General features: G+C 46.3%; 2 protein-coding genes across 4 annotated transcripts in view; one reads left to right on the forward strand and one right to left on the reverse strand.

Annotated features, from left to right (window-relative positions):
• Window positions 1–5,055, forward strand: part of LOC139305636 (serine/threonine-protein phosphatase PP1-beta catalytic subunit) — an 11,606-nt gene extending 6,551 nt beyond the window's left edge. Inside the window, exons 2-9 of one of the 3 annotated variants that reach the window (XM_070929552.1) lie at window positions 398–420; window positions 2,065–2,202; window positions 2,310–2,540; window positions 2,662–2,766; window positions 2,893–2,964; window positions 3,478–3,629; window positions 3,812–3,946; window positions 4,362–5,055. In XM_070929552.1, the coding sequence (XP_070785653.1) occupies window positions 398–420; window positions 2,065–2,202; window positions 2,310–2,540; window positions 2,662–2,766; window positions 2,893–2,964; window positions 3,478–3,629; window positions 3,812–3,946; window positions 4,362–4,466 (961 nt within the window). In that variant the 3' untranslated portion in view covers window positions 4,467–5,055. The remainder of the gene's footprint in view (window positions 1–397; window positions 421–2,064; window positions 2,203–2,309; window positions 2,541–2,661; window positions 2,767–2,892; window positions 2,965–3,477; window positions 3,630–3,811; window positions 3,947–4,361) is intronic. The other 2 variants (XM_070929551.1, XM_070929553.1) reach the window with 2 other exon arrangements.
• A 2,301-nt stretch (window positions 5,056–7,356) lies between these two features.
• Window positions 7,357–16,929, reverse strand: LOC139305785 (equilibrative nucleoside transporter 2-like). Its single transcript, XM_070929734.1, has 13 exons — window positions 16,805–16,929; window positions 13,229–13,285; window positions 12,945–13,026; window positions 11,783–11,928; window positions 11,508–11,647; window positions 11,276–11,410; window positions 10,960–11,057; window positions 10,730–10,799; window positions 10,080–10,273; window positions 9,881–9,983; window positions 9,580–9,665; window positions 8,953–9,152; window positions 7,357–7,888 (listed from the first exon to the last, which is right to left on the reverse strand). Exons 2-13 carry the CDS (start codon window positions 13,258–13,260, stop codon window positions 7,777–7,779), a joined length of 1,398 nt encoding a protein of 465 aa, XP_070785835.1. The 5' UTR covers window positions 13,261–13,285; window positions 16,805–16,929; the 3' UTR covers window positions 7,357–7,776.
• Between the last annotated feature and the right edge of the window lie 2,293 nt (window positions 16,930–19,222).

The raw sequence follows: 19,222 nt of genomic DNA on the forward strand, positions 1-19,222 counted from the left end.
CTGACGTCAGCACAGCTCACTGGCAACAAGGCGGAGGAGGACGATTACCCGGGAGTTCAGCCTCAGCCAAGAATGCTACTTAACGATGAATAGATGAAGAGGGCAAAGGGGGGGGGGGGGGGTCTGGGAAAGAGAGAAACGGAGGGAACAGCTAGCTTGCAGTGCAGTGATCTCCCACTGGCTCAGCCTGAAGAGGTCAGAGTGTGACCAAACTCCAAACCTGAAAGCTCAGGCAGGCGGACACATGCACCTGACCAAATTAGGAGAGATGGACGGGACCGGAGAGGTTTTTCTCTCAAAGAAAACCCCTTTTGGCTAACCTTGCGTAAGAAGCGGCGGGGCCAGTGGAACATCAGATCCCGCAAAATCCATGGTTCGGTTTGGGGGGGGGTCACAGCTCGGTACTAACTACTCATTCATCTGCAGATTATTGAGTCTGGCCACTTGTTACATGTATGAGTCAAAAACAGGAATACATGCACAGCAGCGGCTCCTCTCCCCAACAGCCTGGAAATTGGTCTTGCTGGGTTGCCATGGTGATCGAATGTGGGCACCACCTCCCCGTTCTCTCCATCTCCTTCTCTGCATCCCTCGCTCCCTCTCGTTCTCTTCACTGAGGACGCTGCAGTGCAGTGGTGACAAGAGTAAAGGATGCTGGGATGCCCCCACCCCCCCCCCCCCATCCCGCCGCCACCAGTACTCCTAGTGGTACGATCTGAAGTCAAGGTCACTGCGTGTGTGTTTGTGTTCCCGGCTCTGCCTTAACTTAACCATATGATGAAAGGGGATCCTCCCAGGCAAGTGAAACTAGTGGTGCTGTTTGCACTCACTGTCATCTGTGTGTGTGTGTGTGTGTGTGTGTGTGTGTGTGTGTGTCCTATATCAGGCCTCCCTCCCAGTCAGCTGAGCCAGCACAGACCTGCAAACGCGTCGTCACTGGGGCCCGAAAGGGGGGGGGGGGGGGGGGCTGTGAAATCACACTCTCGGCAGTGGACACCCGCGTTTCAGTGGACGAAGGACACGTTGTGCATAAAGAGCAATAATACCACGTGTTGATATTTCCAAACCACAGGAGGACTTAAGGTGACCCCGGGTTTGGCGGCATTAAAAGCTCCTTTTTAGTACGTTTTATTTTTGGCTTGCGTCAACATGTGAAGTCCCACCTTTGCACAGTCTAAATCGGGGGGGGGGGGGGGGGCCCTGGTGTTACCCTTCAGGTGGGGCAATGCCGTGTGTGGTCGCAGGTTGTGTTTGGCTGTGGGTGGAGGAATAGCAGGGTCGTGTTGCTCATGTCCACACACACACACACACCGTTGTCTTTTTTTTTTAAACTGGATGCAAAATAAGAAAGGAGTCACCTGCAGGAATCTTCACACACACACACACACACACACACACTTCACTTCTCTACTGTGCAGCTGCAGGATTCCTCCTGACCCCCCGTCTGCCTGACTTACCTATTAAGTGGCGTTTGACGCCTGCTCGGATTTCCGTCATGTGACGAGCAGCAGTCGCAGTCAGCGCTGGCCCACTTCTGTGGCTCGCCAAGCGGGGGGGGGGGGGGGGGGGGGGGGGCAAAGAGGGGGCTTATTATTATCTATTCATTTTTTATTCTAAAAGCTCCAAAAGCCCCCCCCCCCCCATCATTGACCTGCGGGATGTATTCTGGGAGCTAGCAACACGTCACCTCATTTATGAAGTTTCATTAGGCTGCTGACCATTCTCATGTACTTTTAATATTACGACCCCATTACAACAGCAGCTCCTTGTCACGTGACCCCGGTGACGACCCCCCCCCCCTCCCCTTTTCCTCTCAGTTACACAACAGGAAGCGTCTCCAAAAACACCCCAAACGACATCAACAATGCCCACGCAGGCTATTTCCATCCTACTGTATGTGTATTGGCTCAGCCCTGCCTCCCATATTTGGTTCGAAGTTTGTTACCGAAGCAGCTTCTGCCTGAAAGCCTGGATAACTTTATTTAATCATGTTCATGCCTCTCCCAAACACACACACACTTATTCTATCCCTTTCTCTCTCCCCCCCCCCCCCCCCCCCCCCCCCTCCAGTGCGAGGATGTCGTCCAGGGAAGATTGTCCAGATGACTGAGGCCGAGGTGCGCGGCCTCTGCATCAAGTCCCGGGAGATCTTCCTCAGCCAGCCAATCCTTCTGGAGCTGGAGGCTCCGCTCAAAATCTGTGGTCAGTAACCCCACCCCACCCCCACCCCTGTTCAGTCATTTTCATTGTCTCCTGCTCGTCCTCCTTCCTCGATCCGTCACTGCCTCCTCCTCCGTCCTCCGTCCCAGGTGACATCCACGGACAGTACACAGACCTGCTGAGGCTCTTCGAGTATGGCGGCTTCCCCCCAGAGGCCAACTACCTGTTCCTGGGCGACTACGTGGACAGGGGGAAGCAGTCCCTGGAGACCATCTGCCTGCTGCTGGCGTACAAGATCAAATACCCCGAGAACTTCTTCCTGCTCAGGGGCAACCACGAGTGTGCCTCCATCAACCGCATCTACGGCTTCTACGACGAGTGTGAGTGCTCTGACGCCGTGTGTTTCACTTTCAAAAGACGGACTCACAGGCACGTTGTCAACTTCAAAATACAAAAATACAACTTCAGACCGGCCCTATTCATTCTTTTACTTCTTTGCAGGTAAACGCAGATTCAACATCAAGCTGTGGAAGACGTTCACCGACTGCTTCAACTGCCTGCCCATCGCTGCCATAGTGGACGAGAAGATCTTCTGCTGCCACGGAGGTATTGGCGTCGCGTCTTGTCGTGTTTTTTTGTCAAACAGTCAAAACTCAGTGCCTCAGTGCTTTCCTGACGTGAAGCGAATGGGTCAAAGCCTGACTGAGTGTGGGCCTTTGTGTCGCCCCACAGGTCTCTCTCCCGACCTGCAGTCCATGGAGCAGATCAGACGCATCATGAGGCCCACAGACGTGCCGGACACAGGTGGGTGAAGCGCCATGCTTTCACCGAGTGAGGATGCAAGAAGTGAGCAACGGCGGCTCATGCAGTTGGTTTTAGATGAGATGGTTCCTTAGTAACTTCCTGTCGCTGGCGGCTCCCGTATTTATCATAAAATAATGTTGTGTGATGTTCCTTAAAAGCTCCCTAAAAGCTGCGCAGTTGTCTGTAAGTCACAGTAGGCCAGTGGAAGTGAGAGCCCCCCCCTTCCCCCCTCTCTTCACTAAACCTGGGTGTTCTTGTCCTTATAAGGCAGCCAGTGTTCAGACCCTGGCAGCAGCTGTCTCTCAGATCCTCTTATGGTCTTACAGGGAGACTCCCGAGTGTCTGGAGGTGAAGAATGCGGGTCTGTATGCACAGGGCATCCTCTGCGTTTTAATACCTGACACACTGTGAATGTGACACGCAGGTGGACTTCACCAGCAGTTTGAGCGCGCCCACATTTGAGGGTTTAATGGCGGGTCAAACACGGACGTGACTCATGTTTTCAATGTCCAGGCCTCCTGTGCGACCTGCTGTGGTCGGACCCGGACAAGGACGTCCAGGGCTGGGGGGAAAACGACCGCGGCGTCTCCTTCACCTTTGGAGCCGACGTGGTCAGCAAGTTCCTGAACCGCCACGACCTGGACCTCATCTGCAGGGCCCACCAGGTACAACACACACATCCTCTCACTGTGTAACCATGTCAGTGCATAGCGATGGCGTCCCTAAACACAGCAGGAGCTGGACTGGTTTGTCAGGCTTCCTTGGAACGCACGTCCACGTTAGACGACGACGTCTATGTAAAGCCTTCCTCACTGTGTGATGTTCCCCCTGTGTCTGACGCCCCCAGGTGGTAGAAGATGGTTATGAGTTCTTTGCCAAGCGGCAGCTGGTGACTCTGTTCTCGGCTCCCAACTACTGTGGAGAGTTCGACAACGCCGGCGGCATGATGAGCGTGGACGAAACCCTGATGTGCTCCTTCCAGGTGTGAACGTTAGAAGGGTCACAGCTGACACACCTGAAACCAGAGCCTGTGTTAATCCTACACTTAAATAAGAGGGTAACTAACTGGGGTAACTTACCAAGGCAGAAGCACGAATGTACGAGTAAAGTACTTTATATGTTATTTAACCTATAATAAAGCACCTTATTTTATAAGATGTTGTGTATTGTATGTAAAATGTCAGTATAAAAGACATGTTAAGTAAAATACAAGTACTTAAAATTATACTTGCAGCTTTATAAGTAAGTACTCGAGTAAATAGTAGCATTTAAAACCGTAGTTTGAGTTTGTTGACATGTGAACAGTTGTTAAGCCTTTTATGACACACGCACACAGAGCAACAGGTTTTATTTGAAAGCTAATTCTGTTTTTACTGTGTGTGTGTGTGTGTTCCTAGATCCTGAAGCCGTCTGAGAAGAAAGCCAAGTACCAATACGGAGGGATGAACTCCGGTCGGCCCGTCACTCCCCCCCGCACAGCCCAACCTCCAAAGAAGCGATGAAGACGGACGGACGGATGGATGGACGGAAGGGAGGGAGGAAAGAGATGCAGAGAACACGAGAGAGAGAGAGAATTGTGAAAGATTGTTGGCTTTTCACGACGCAGAAGCAACAGAGGGGCAGAGGAGCAAACAAGATGAACGCAACTATTTTCAAAGACACAGCCAAAACCTGTTTTTTTTTTCTTTACATTTTTTTTGTCTCTCTCTCTCTCTCTCTCTCTCTCTCAACTGCTGTCACTCTTCTTCTTCCTCAGTGCTTTTTTTTTTTTTCCCCCCTCTTCATCCGGCGTAACATTTTTAAAAACAAAGTGTTAAACGAAACACGAGAAAGCGATACACGAAGAGTGTCATTCTGTAGCATATCAGAATGTTGGAGGGAGGGGGGCGGGCGGGCAGGGGGGGGGATGTCTTTTTTTTTTTTTTGTCCTTTGCCTTTTATTTTCTTGACAACAGAATGACAACTAGTTTAGTTTACCACATCTCCTTACCCCCCCCCCACACACACCCACCCACCCACCCCCGCCTGTACAGGCACAACAGGTATTAATGACGACTGCTGGGTTTTCAATAAATAATACAGGAAATAAATCCTTGGGAACGTTCTGTGTGGTTCTTCTAGTGCAGCCAGAAGCAGTCTTGTGTCGTGTCTACCAACGGGATCCCCCCCCCCCCAGTGTGTGTCATTACACTCGTACAAAGCGCTCCAGGGAGGCCACCCCAGTCCATATTTAAATACAAAATGACCGTTTCCAACAAGCACAAACCCACAGCTGTTTAAACCATCCATTTATTGACAGTCAAATCTATGAAGATACATTATGAACATGCATAAGCATGAATTCCCTTTCCTGTAACTCGAAGAGACCCCCCTCCTTCCTCTGTCCGTTTGTACCGGAGCGCAAGTGAACGGCACGAAATGGGTCAAATCATTGAGAAAACGTGTAACATGTCTGTGGCTCCGAACGCACCCGCCCAATATTACGCTGCTCTGACACATTAGCAACACAATGAGGCAGACGGCAGCTTGTATTTACAGCATATCCAATATGATGTGTTATTGAGGCTGCAACTGTGCCTGAGAACTGCGTCGAATCATTTTCATCCATCAACAATCGATGGGGAGCGTGACACGGAAATTGCACGCAAGGGTCTCAATGTTCAATCACTGCAACGTGGCCTGAGCTCTTCCTCCCCGCTGCTGACGCTGCATTGACATTCCATGGGAAATGTGGTTAATTTCAGCTTCCTACTGAAAAGATGTTTAGATTTTGTTTAAGCGTCGACTACATTTGAACTTTCAGGATTGGCAGCATTCAACGAGACAACAATTCTTAAAAAATACAAATTAAAAAAAAAAAAACTTAGTAGTTGCCGTGACAGCCACTTGCTGCGTCGGTCTGTTCTTGGCTTACGTCGCCATATTGTGTTCGCCGTAAACCCTTAACTCAAATGTAAATGCGAAGTGTGTGTTCGGTTCAGGTTGAACACAATCGGGAGCAAGCTGAAGAAAATTCCCACCGCATGTGAATGCAGCACATAATCAAGTCACACTTTTAAAAACATTAGTCCCATTAATTCCAACAGGTGAACACCCGAAGGTAAACAAAAAAAACGGCCTCTGCTGAAGGCCACTAGGCCGAAGCATGAGCATGTGTTGTTGACGTGGCCAAAATAAATTGGTGAAATTGAGATAAGTCAACTTTGTCTTGAAGATCCTTTGACCTCTGGGCATTCAACGCTGGAGCTTCAGTTAGCCCCATTAACATTGCTCCCTCCGGTAGGACTCAGCCCTTTGTTCATATGAAGCAGCAGCTGTCACAACACACATTTTCTCCTTTAACATGTGCATGACACCATATACAGTCAGTCGTGGAACTCAGTAAACAGTAGTTTAAATAAACACAATTTGAATAAGAAGCTTATCTTGCAATCTACTTAAGATTGTGAAGCTGATCGTGGGGTTGCAACACACATAAATCTACATAAGTAGATCAGTTAATTCCTATACGTGAAGATGCGTGTTTGCGCATCACGATGCGGGGGAGAAAAAAAAAAAAAAACATCCAACCAAAACCGAAATGATCTGTGTCATTTGAGTTTGGCACATGGTAGCAAATCCAATACTATTTGACACAGTTAAGTGGCCAAAACAATATCTATACAATACTAAATGGAATTACTCAACACTTTCATCACCCAATTCCTCTAATTTAACTTCTGATTAGATTGTGTTGTCAATGGCTTACAGCGGCAGCGCTACATAAGTACCTTTCGTAACAAAGCAGCAGCCGCCAGTTAAAATAGGCGGCGGTAAACCGACTTCTTGCATTGAGCAAAGCGTTGCATCATTGCTCCAGTGCCCGTCAATTGAAGAATGTTGTCATACTCGCATAACCTGTTAACTTGGACACAGGGATGTCACCAAAAAAAAAATAATAATAATAATACAACCGAGTATCACTTGGTGCTGTGAACTCCGGTTCCTGTTGGTCCGCAGTGTCCTGTGAGCCAGTGTCACGGCCCAACTTTCAGGTTTCATAGCGAAGTCTTTTGACAAGTAGATGGCGGTCGTAGCCTTAGTGCCGGAGAGACGTTTGGTGCTGCAGGTGTGTGTTTTCTGGAGGTGGAATTGGCAAAATGGCCCGGGAGCATGGGCGGACTGCGAGACGACGGGGCCCCTGGGCACAAACGTAAGGGCCTGTGCCCGTTCGGCCCATTCAGTGATCCATCCATGCCCGGCCGGTCATTAACCTTCCATTAGTAATTTACAGTACAGCATTACAGTGTTTGTTCCGCTTCTGTAACAGCTCATTCAGAATAATTCCAGGAAGAAAAGTACATCAAAAATATCTAATGTAATTAATCTGACAAAAACTTGATTCACTGTAATCATTCAAGCCATCAACCAAATAGAAAAAAAATAAATCTCATATCTAAAAATCAACCAAATACAGTATAAACAAAAAGGTCAATGGTGGAAAAATCAAGTCTTCTTCATACAGCATATGAATGAAATCAGTCTAAGGTTTCCCTTTATCTACATGTGGTCAGCTGAGGATAAAGAGTGGATTCAGAGTGACATGCGGCGTTTCCCTTATTCCTACTTTCAAAAAAGGTAATCTTGTCAGTTATTTATGACCGACAACACTTCATGCGTTTTTACAGCGTCACCCAGGGTCCTTGGTTGCCAATGCTGTCATGGCTGTAACAAACAACAACATCCAAAAATGGATGGAGGAAAAACAATCATCCAGGGGGGTAGGGGTGAAAATATTCTACAGTGTCTATGTAGTGCTGTATATGTGTGCCACTAGACCAGAGCTCGGAGAGGGAAGGACAGGGCGGCTCCTATGGACAGGCCCAGGGCTAAGAAGAACGTCATCAGGGCTCCTGCGGTCTCTGCATCCTTCGGCTCCACCAGCCTGGTGAGAGAGAAATACTTTCCATGACGGTGTTTATTTCCCCAAGCGCACAAATAATCTTTATAGGCGGCCGGTAGTTACAGTTTACTTCACGACACGGTGTAAATCAACTTGCTGAGACTTGTAGGACTGCTGATTCATCACCGTGAACATTAGGTTAGCTTATGTGTATGCTATGTTGTCATGGTGATCCAGCTGGGGGGGGGGGGGTTTGTGTGCGAACACACCTTGCTGGTGCGTTCAAAGAATTCAGAGCATTTTTTCATCAGTGGCCATTCAGTGTAATTACCTCTATGTGCAGTAGTTTTCATTGTTGGTGGCGGGGTCCGCCATTACCACACAGGATTCATATAGCTAGTTTTAAAATTAACTGTTGGCTCTCCTACAGCTGTATTTGAACTGGCGAAACACTGGGGGGGGGGCTTTCATTGCCTCCCGCAGTCACAGGAAATGGAATGTATTTGCAACTGAGGCTGGCGCTAACAGCAAGCGTTCGTCAAAAGACCTACAAACCAAGACAATGGTCAATTTGGGATTTTTTTTTTTAAATATGCCAGTGAGTGATAGAAAAGGGAGGATAGTGACATGTTAGATAGCCTGTTTGATGTTACTTCGTAACTTTTATACAAGATGTATTTCTTCTTTTTGACATGTGTGATCTTTGACTATTTTGATTATTGTTGTACTGCTGTTGTTTTGTTAATTTGGCTTTTAGCAACACAATGTCTATTTTGTCTATTTCTCTACTGTATGTAACAGTATGGTTCTTGATTTATACCATGACAGAGCACAATATTGCTGTTTGTTTACAATTGGAAGAACTCATTGACCTTAACTGGTATGAATGCTGGAAGGTGCTGCTGGTCTTCTGATTGGTGGGTTCCTCCCGGGTTAAAATGTTTATCTACCATATAAGGTGCCGGTGCGGCTCGTAGACCTTCATCAGGCATTCGTATTGTATCTCTACGCACCTAGGTGCGCATTAGATTATATACTATACAGCTAAACACAGATTGTTATTGTCACATCTGTTCAGCATGAGTGATGGACTTGTTTGTACTCACTGCGGTGCGTAGGACATGGAAAGGCAGACAAAGTAGCCACTGGACAGAGAGAAGAGAGCCATGATGGCGGTGAAAGCACCATCGTGGGCGAAGTAGACGGGAAGGTAGGAGCGACTCTGGACGTTACAGAGCATCAGCAGGGGGATGAACACCACCCGGGAGACAACTAGCGCCGGGAACAGGCAAGACTCTTTACTGGGCTGCAGGGGGAGACGGGAAAAGTTGTATGGAGGGAGTGAGCGGAGTGAAAAGTAAACCAAGTAAATGTCCCTCTTTTCCATATACAGAATGTACTGCTGTCATTTGAATGCGGCTGCAGAAACCCACACCCAAACTGTACTTCATTTCCAAAAAACTGATTCTGCCACTGAATTTACAAACACTGTATGAAGGTGATACAGAAAACTGCAGCAGGAAGTGATATACACCAAATGACATCAGTGATAATTGAGCTCAATCTTGTCATTTGTAGGGTCCACATAGAGAATGAAAGCTGTGTGTGCTGGTTATACATTAGCTACGGGGCAGAAAGTAATTTACATGAAATTACATCCGCAAATTGTCTAAACTGTTTCAGTGCAGCAAGGCGGATGCAGGACGTAGAAACGATCAGGATCAGACACTCACCCAGCGTATCAAAGTGGTGACGGTCCGACCGAGCCAGTCGTTGATGTTGAAAGTCAAGAAGCAGCACACTGAGATGAAGAAGCTCTCTGAGGAGACGGTGGACAGCAGGACAAACGGAAAGAAAGGAGGATCTGATAAACAGCCTACAACACATTAGGGTACTGAGGGTTCACACAGGAGATATACTCTGTGTGTGTGTGTGTGTGTGTGTGTGTGTATAGATATCCAGGACGTGCATGTTGTAGCGCAGGCAACAGAGGTCTGACCGAAATCACTGAGTTGAACTGAGGCTAGCTCATACCCCATTTTCCTGGGAACAATGTTCGGACATCTGCAGTGACGGCTGGGAAGACGGACAGAGTGACTATGAACACAAACGTCACGCAGAACGCCATCACCCAGATCTAAAGATGAAAGAAAAGACAACACCTTTGAGATATTTCATGAACGCGTTGATTTTAAGTCGCTGCTGACTTGCGACATCGAACCAGTGGGTTTACCTTCTTGAAGACCTCTATGACCGAGGCCTTGGCTTGTCCCTTCTCGTCCTGCTCCAGTGACAGGAAGGCGCGCTTGGTCCCGCCAGGGCTGGGGTCCTCCTCGGCCTCGGCCGGACCGCCACCGTTGGCTGCGCTGCTGGCCACTGAGCCGTTGGCGTGGCCGTTCAGCTTGCCGTTCTCCACTGTGCCGCTCTCTGCAATTGAATATGTACAGTATTACGTCCACTATTCCATTTCCATGTAACAAATGTTCACTGTGTGGGAAGATATTCAAATATGCCATCTGGTTAAGTGAATTATTTGAGGAAGTAAAACCCGAAGAGAGCGTTGGGAGTCTGTATGGGCCTCTGAGAGTCTGACAGGCTCTGTCTTTGTCTGGGCTCTGCCAGGACTCTAATTGGATAAACAAGAGGGTCAACTCAGTTAACGAGATAATGTTCCACTGAATTGGTCCGATTCAACCGCACAGTGACGGACAGAATTGCGAGCAAACAGGTGTTTACTCACTGTCACGGGCAAACGTATTGGTGAGCTTAACTCTACGAATGTTAAAGAGCTTGCAAAGCGACCCTGCGGGGGCCAGCAGGGAGAACTGACTGTGTTCATTCCGAGGGTGTGAAAAGGGGGTTTTGCTGGAGCCGAAATCCCACCTTTCAGCAGCTCGTCTGTGGCGCCCGCCTCGTACCTCCTGCTTTTGTTCAGATGGTACTGGGCAAACTCCTGCATGGAAACACCAGACGACACAACTCAGGCCTCACAGCCGATATGCAAAAAGCAAATAAATAAAAACATGATTTGTGCTGCTCGGCTAAAAGTTTTTGCAAAAAACTATAAAGGTCCTGATTGGCTACTGATTCTATATATATGGGAGCTGACTGACCAGGCGGGGCAGGAGCAGGTAGCTGAAGAGTGTAACCAGCGTGCCCACACATGGCGTGATGAAGTAACCCATCGCTGCTGTCTCAGAGTCTGCATCACCTGAGTGACAAACACACATGTTAGCTAACTGGGAATTCTGGGAGGGAGACATATCAGATGAATGAAAACACTGTTCCACAGGACCCAACATGAGCAGCGTCTTTGAAACGGAGCAGAGTGTTGTTGTGTGGTGGGTGGCGGCATGCTGATTTGACCGGTTACTAGGCAACTGGGGATTAGGCACCCGGAGGCGTTTTGTGTGCATGTGGGTGGCTCACTGGCTATGGCTAGCAGCATGGCTATGGCAGCGAAGGTCCCGGCGAGGCCTTGGCCGCTCATGAAGACGGCGCTGTACTTCTGCGGCAGCAGACCCACCAAGCCAAAGAGACTGCCCTGTAGCACGGCGCCAAACGCTGGGGAGAAGACGCATCACTCAATTCAAACACTTCTTCGCTCAAATGCACACACTCTCAATCGGTCTTTCGTCCAGGCACAGTCACACTGACTTACAGTTGATGAACCAGATAGTAGCCATGGTGACAGAGAAGAAGCGGTCTTCCTCCATGGGCACTTTGACCAGCACTGCTGTGAGGATGAAGAGCAGCAGGACAAAAACCAGGCTACCTGCGATCCGTATCGCCTCCGATATCCTGAAACAAGAAACACCAACGTCAGCCATTCAACCGAGAACACACTCTACATCTAACCGGATAAGATACACACCGCAGAGGGATATTCTGGCACGAGACACGGTCACACATGCGACTTCTAACCCCGTCACTGACCTCTGGTAGAGGAAGGAGTTGAGCAGGGTGAACAGCAGCAGGGGCAGCTGGGACAGCAGGGTCATCCAGTTGTTGAAGTAGTACTCTTTGCGGACCGCCATTGTGCCGTTGCTCCATTCTGTTGTGTTCAGGCGACCTTGGAAGTACTGCAAACCCGACGGAAACAAGAGGAATGCTGGGTTATCGCCGTCAAATGATCCTGCGCCCTTCAACTTCACATAAAGATACATGAGCGAGAGTGAACACGCAACTGTTTGCTACCAACTTCATAGAGGTTATCAATGTGCCAGTGTTGTGTTTACAGCTCGTTCCACTGGCCCCAAGTAGCCAAAAAAAAAAAAAAAACACAACAAAAATATCGATGAATGCAGGTTTAGGACAATCCTTTGCCATTGTATCCTTATATATGCTATAATGATTAACCCAATGTGCAATTAAGCAATAATAGAATAATCCAGACATGTTATGTTATTGTAGAGATGAAGGCAGATGATGAACTTCTGTAAGGTGCACTGCTCTCATTTGGGACTAACATCTGCTGTTGATGCCGGTCCTCTATCAGTAAGCAGCTGAAAATAGCTCCGGCTGTGAAGTGGCAGCGCTTTCAGAAGGAATCACAGTAAGAGGCACTAGAGATGCAGGAAACACGTATGTGAAAAGAGGCTTCGCCCGGAGGCGGGAACACGCGCTGCTGATCCACATGGTCACCCGAACTCATATGACAGACTGTGTGGATTTATGGGTCCCTGTGGGTCATGACATTTTTTTTTTTTTTTTTTTACACCCTAGACTGCATAACACATCAACAAATCGCTTGAACGGCTAACTGCAACACCAATTTGTCTAATCCAATCCATCATTGCATACTATAGTTTTTCTAGAGATTTTCTTGAATTATGTAAATGGGATTATTGTCTTTAGGAACCATAGTCATCCATCCAGCATGTGACTCTTTAAGAAGTTTAAGTAGTGAGCCACTGGACCAACGGTTTCCACGCTGTCACTTTAGAGAACGGCTTTTGAGCAGATGTGACTGGGAAAATGATGGGATACTACCATCTTATTGACTGACTCTATTGGTTTTTATGTAAGAAACCATTTAAGCAGGATGCTGTGTCAGATCTCCTGTCTTTGAGGGATTATATAGGGGTCATGTTTTTACCAGTGAGGCAGTCATGAAGAAGTTCCATGGTAGCAACGTTCCCAGGCCCAGAATGAAGAAAATGACCCCCACCAAGCAGCCCCTGTAGATGGGAAACAAAGGGTGTTATTTGAAAAAGGGTTTACGGTATAAAACAAGATGCCGCCGTTCCCTCTCACCGTTCACAGGACTGAATATTGAGGATTACAGCTTTAACAGAATAGTAAAAGGGGGACCTAAACTGCACTTTCAAATTATTCAAGAAAAGGACAAACTTTACGTTGTCCAATCCGATTTTAACTCACCGGTCCTGAGGGGCGTCTGATCGTCCCTTCATCCTGATGTAGGAGGTTGTGGTGAAACTGCAAGGGCAACAGAAGAGAGGAACGGTCAGCTGCATCTCGAAGGATTTACAGAGCGAGTAGCTTGCTTTCTAGATCCTCCTCTGCCAAGTGTTTCGCTGCTCAGAGATGCAGGAAACCATTTACATTCTGGCAAGTCCAAAGAAACGCTATAGTATGAGGTCAACTCAAACCAAGTGTAGCTTAATGTGAATAAGCCACTGAGACACGTGGAATAGCAGGAATGTATATGTTCGATCACATGACCAGACTAAGTGCAGATTCAATGATTTTCCCCAATGAGGCTTTGACACTGGAACCAGCACCCTGAGGCTGGGAACAAATTCTGTCTCTATTTAAGGTGTGTATTACTCAAGAATCTGAAGAGTCCACTCCCTGTGTACACACAAACACTGCAATATACTCTCAGGGAAGAAAACCAAGCCCACACACTCAGCAACAGGACTGAAAAGGTACTGACCCACTTACTGGCCACTTATTCCCCCCACTCACAGCGTTGCCACTGGCTGCTCTGTTGTTTTGACTTGTTGGGAGGATCAGGCTAGACTCATAACAGGGTCTGCACCGGACTAAACACTCGACAAGTCTTACACGAATTCAGCCAAACGTTGGGAGATGAAACATTAATATGCAAGTGTTTTGCAGCTGTGGGAGGAGGATGTGGTCTGACCAATTCTTTTTTCCCCACTGACTGTGCGTGTTTGGTTCACTTCCCTAAATGCGCCAGTCGACACCTCGTTCTTGCAATCAACAAAAGCAGACGCCATTACACTGAAACGGCACACACCGTAAAAATCACACAATTCAGTTGAGTCAACATCCCTCCCACGGTTATGAAAGCCCTTCTTTTTCCATGGACAAATCTGCATGTCAGTGAGACAGGGCGCTCTTTGATTGGACACGGACACAGTAAATCAGCCTGGACAAAAGTCATTACAGTCTAACTAGAGAGCATGTTGTAGGCGGCTGAGCAGAACTAATTAGAGCTAGCTAGCAAATCGTGGACAGGTTATAGAAGGTGTGGTTGTGTTTTGTTTCATCAAACATATTATGAAAGAGAACAATGAACAGGATGGGGGGGGGGGGGGACTCGGATGGTCACAGTGCGTGGCTGTAATTCAATTATAAGCGACTGCCTGCGGCTTCAAAGCTTTGCTAATATAGCTTTGCTCCTGTGGCTAAAATGAGAGGAAAACAGCGTGAGGTAAACCGAGAGAATGAATATCACATTGTCCTCTATACAGTTTGTGTTGCATGTACGTAAATGTAACTGACATGTAAACAGGAACCAGTCAAACAAGTGGCGGGAGACACAGCAGTCGACATGGTAAACACATCCAGGGGGTCTCCTAAGGTCAGGGCTCAAAGACACATAACAGAGTCACTGAAGTTCTTCACAGGAAGGTCAGCTGATGTGATCTCACTAAGAGCCTGATATAAGCTACTTAAAATATGTTGTATTTTTCTTTTAAAAACACATTTCAGTCTTCTTTTTTTTTTAACCACTTTTCTAAAGGCGAGTAGCTCTTTAGATCAAGTCTGCACGATCTTGTCCTTTAGATATAAAGGTATTATTATTATTATTTATATTGCCAAAGCAAGTGTGAAATAAAAAAATGTACATAAAAAAAAAAAAATGTATAAATACAAATAGTAAGAGAACTATATAAAACACTGCAGCATTGATTTGTTTTGTTTTTTTAATGGATGTATTTAAAGATATTTGTTCTGTATGTATGCACATTAAGTATTACTGTACATACATACAGAACAAATATCTTTCCACGGTCCAGGTTTTCCTTAGTTCTGGATCGGTCACAGTGGTGAGGTAATGTGCCACTGAGTATTCTCCGTTTAGGGCCAAATAGCATTCCAGCTTGCTCCGGCTTTTGGTTGATTCTTTCCAATGGATCAAAAAAGTTTATGTCTAATGGGGCTTCCGTGTGGGGGGACTGCTTGTCCCAGAACCTTGGTTGGCGAGTGGACCCCAGACCTCGCAACCATGAAGGGAAACAGGTTCGATAGAGTCCAATATTTTAAGCCGGATTTGAATTGGGATGTCCAAGTCGATGACCCTTTTGATGGCGTGGAAAGCCCCTCTTGCCTCGTCCCTCAGGTTGTTCACAGCTTTGTTGAGGTTACCTGTGGTGCTGATGTGGGCATAATAACTTCACTTCTAAGCTAGAAGCCATTTACTCTGGTCCCGGCAACACCAAAACACTTGTGTGCGTTTGCGTTTCTCTTGTCATTTAGGAAAAAGCCCTCGTTCATCTCCAGAGAGCTAAGCTCAATCTACTCCCATATATATATTTTCCAACACACACTCACTGACAGAAATCAATCTATGTCTTAAAAACATGGCGATGATCTGTGCATTTTTGTTGTTGCTGGGCATTTCCACGGATAGTAAACAAAACTGTACCTCTCATATCAAGATGGATGGGAAGAACATGCAGACCGCAGAAAACAATTATACAGGCTAGATTATTACACACACCCACACACCAACTTTATCACTACAACCAACAGGCTCAACTAATCTCTCTAGGTACGATGGTATCGGACCTTAAGGTCAGGGTATGGGAGTTGTGAAAGACGTTGTGGGAAATCTAGCAAAAGCAGCCATTGTTGATTAAATAAGACGTGGCCGAGGATGGTCAACAGGTAACATGCGTACACCAAAAATGTCATTACAAATCCAAAAAGGACCACACCAAAACCTCTCTTCGCCAGCTTTAACTACCGGTTGTGCTATATGCTGCATGTATTGTACTGCTTGTAACAACAGTTCCTCACGTTACCTATTGTCCCTTAAAAAGGTGTCAGTCAAACCCTTGAAGGCTTGGGTTTCACTACTGAGTCATAGGGGATCATTGGTCCTTGCAATAACCCAGACTGAGTCTAGAGGAAAACAGACAGAGACAGATGCAATTTACGACGTAGGTCCAGACAGGTGTACAGTAGTAGTGTTAACATAAAGTTATGTCACTGTTTACATTGTAGCTGGGAGCTGAATGAGAAGCTCAGACACGACACGGACTAGCAGTGATGCTAGTCATGACTGAATATGAATGGCCAAATCATAGAAAAAGCTATTTCCGTAAAACTAGTAGGCTGTTTTTGTTAAGCCCAGGGCATTATGTTGCACCTGGACATAAGTAGGATACACCTTGGCCTATTCCGTCCAGTGAAGAAGCAGAAAAGGCACCGAGGATAAGCAGATAAACTAGTAATAACATATTTATTCTGGTATTAAAATGCACTGTAGTTTAACTGCGCTTATGATACAGTAACGCGAGTTTACGTTCAGTCTGACATCCACATTTGAAGGCTAACGCTACTCGAAACAGAGGAGAAAACCAGAGCCACATTGACGTTTCATCACCCAGTCGACGGCGAAGTAACCAGTGGCGAAAATAACACGTTATCACGGAACACCGTGTTGCCTGTGGCAAAACAGCGCTGCCGTTTGTTAACACAGCGTTAGTGCTAACTAGCTAACGTGACAGAGAGACTCACCTTGGGAAAATGTTGGTCCTGTCACTGTATTTTCATAATGTTCCCACCGGGAATTCAAACGCTAGCGATATCCAAACGGTCCAAAATGTTCCAACGGGAGACAACTGGGTAGCTCTCCGTCTTCGTCGTCTACACACGTGGTGGGAATGTACAAATGGCTACGGTAGTTTATGAACCAGCTCTGCCAGCTTGTTTTACGTTCACATTGTTTACGTAGCGTCTTTCGTCATAGCTTCAACAGGTTACAGCAGACCGTTTCTGGTGTCCTGTTAAATTTTGTATCCCCGCTTGTTTATGTTTCGTCTTGGCGCGCATTTGACAGCCGGCGGCAGGTGCTGTGCCAAAAAGTGGTTGCAGTCCTGTTTGTATACGTCTGCAGCTGCTCATATCTGGATATGTCATAACGTGGAAATAAATATAACTTTTATGTCCATAGTAACAGCAAAGGCACGTCTTTGTGAAAGTTTAACATTTCTTGTAACCTTGTTTCCGACGTTTATATGTGTTTAATATGTCTAATATCCTTGTCTGTGTTTAAAAACTAGACTGTAATTAACATGGTTTATGGAGGGGTTATATATAAAATATATACATAAAAAAAAATACATAGTGATACCTATGTATATTTCCACGTTATGACAGTTTGGCCCAGATAAAAGCAGCTGAAGACCGGGCGCTCCAGTTTTATAGGAACTGGATACCGGACCAAAGATGGCGCCTGTTCAGTCCAATAAGAATTGCTCGCCTGGCGCGTACGTCAAAAGAAAGTGTCTAGCTTCCGGGCTTACTTCCGGGGTATGCGGCACACTGAATATGCCTCCCGCTTGCGCCTTGTTCTCTGTGATGCTGCCACTGAATTACTGGTGTTCTGTGCTCCCTCTGCTGGTACAATCAGGGAACTGAACTCTCGATATCATGGATTTATGTATATTGGAGAATTATTTATGGGGGCCATTCACCTAGTGGCATCACATTACTGTGTTTTTCCCAAACCCCTTAAAAATGATGGGTTTTTTTAAAAAAGTATTAAAACTGAACAACTAAATTATGTATAAACATTGATTCAGTTACAAAAGTAAAACTAGTGCTGCCATGACATGTCAAAACATCGGCCATGATCACGGTCTACAGCAGTTGGCCTACATCAGTTCAGACTGAAGTCTAAGTCTAAGATTGAATAAGTTTGTCTGTGAATGAGCAGCTATTTGCTCATCTGTTTAGACACTGCGTGTGACAAACAGGAAGACCTCAGGGTTGCGAAAGGGACGTGTCAGTTATGGGTATGAAGCATTATGGCTTAAAAGTTTGTGGTTATGGGTCCTTTCCTGTTTTTCTCTATCATCATACTGTCCAAAGTGCAGCACAAGGACACTTCCGTTTCAGTAGACCTTATAGGAAATGCCACATAAAGCAGGCTGACTGTACCTTGCAAACTGTAGTCTCTAAAAAAAAAAAAGAATTAGTCTCGATATGAGTGTGAACCAAGTTCCATTCTTTTCTGTTCTTCCTTATTGCCCAGAGATTTTATGCTTCAGTTCCCCCCACGGCAGGGCCCTGTACTGCTTAGCTGCCCCTGAGCAAGGACACTTTAAATATCTACCTGCTGACATAGAACTGTGTTCCTAAAATACAAGGAGAAATCGTATATTTTGCAGGTATCAAGTTCACTATTTATACATATATAAATATATATATATAAATATGAATTACCAGCATACATGTGGCGGAGCTGATCGGCCATTGGAATCCTCAAAAAGGATCTCCCTTCTTTGTGACTGTCCTTGAAAGTGCGATATCAATAAAGTCTGATGTGTGCTACACCAAGTTTAAAGAGCAGCAAGTAGTAAGTCCATCTCAAAGCTCATCTAACAAAAGACTAACTCCAGTAAGGTATGCTTTGGGGGACTCACGTTGTCCCTCTAGGGACGCTGCATTGTCAATTGGGCCTATAGCTAGTTCCATACAGTTCCACAGGGGGTTATGTGCCAGACTTCTACTGCATTTGGACAGAGCCCGGCCAGCCCCTTGCCTCCAGTCTTCCTGCTAAGCTAAGATAAGCTAACCAGCTACATATTTACCATAGCCTATAGACATGTCTTCTCATCTAACCATGTTTTCCTAAAACGGGAACTGCAAGTATCTGATTAATTTGCTAAAATGCAAAACAAATATAATCCAAAGGAATATTTGGTTGGGGCGCGCAGTTGTCCTGATTTTGTTTGTGTCAAACTTTGAAAAAAAAAACCCGGGTTTAAAAAAAAAGTGTACAACATGGATTTGGACACATTGGAGGATCAGTTGGCAGAGCTGAGGTTGAGACTTTGGGGACTCCCAGTGGTGGCACCAAAGAAGACACTATAACAGACAGACAGATGAATGGTACAACCCATTTATCTAGCAACAGGTGAACTGCACCAA

Source organism: Enoplosus armatus, chromosome 23 (assembly GCF_043641665.1).
Source record: "Enoplosus armatus isolate fEnoArm2 chromosome 23, fEnoArm2.hap1, whole genome shotgun sequence".
Lineage (NCBI taxonomy): Eukaryota > Metazoa > Chordata > Actinopteri > Centrarchiformes > Enoplosidae > Enoplosus > Enoplosus armatus.

Coding starts and splice junctions, on each gene's coding strand:
- LOC139305785 (XM_070929734.1), bottom strand. CDS start 13,260: ATGAAGGGACGATCAGACGCCCCTCAGGACCG. Junction 13,027..13,228: donor TCAGACGCCCCTCAGGACCG/GTGAGTTAAAAT, acceptor TCCCATCTACAG/GGGCTGCTTGGTGGGGGTCA. Junction 11,411..11,507: donor TACTATCTGGTTCATCAACT/GTAAGTCAGTGT, acceptor TCTTCTCCCCAG/CGTTTGGCGCCGTGCTACAG.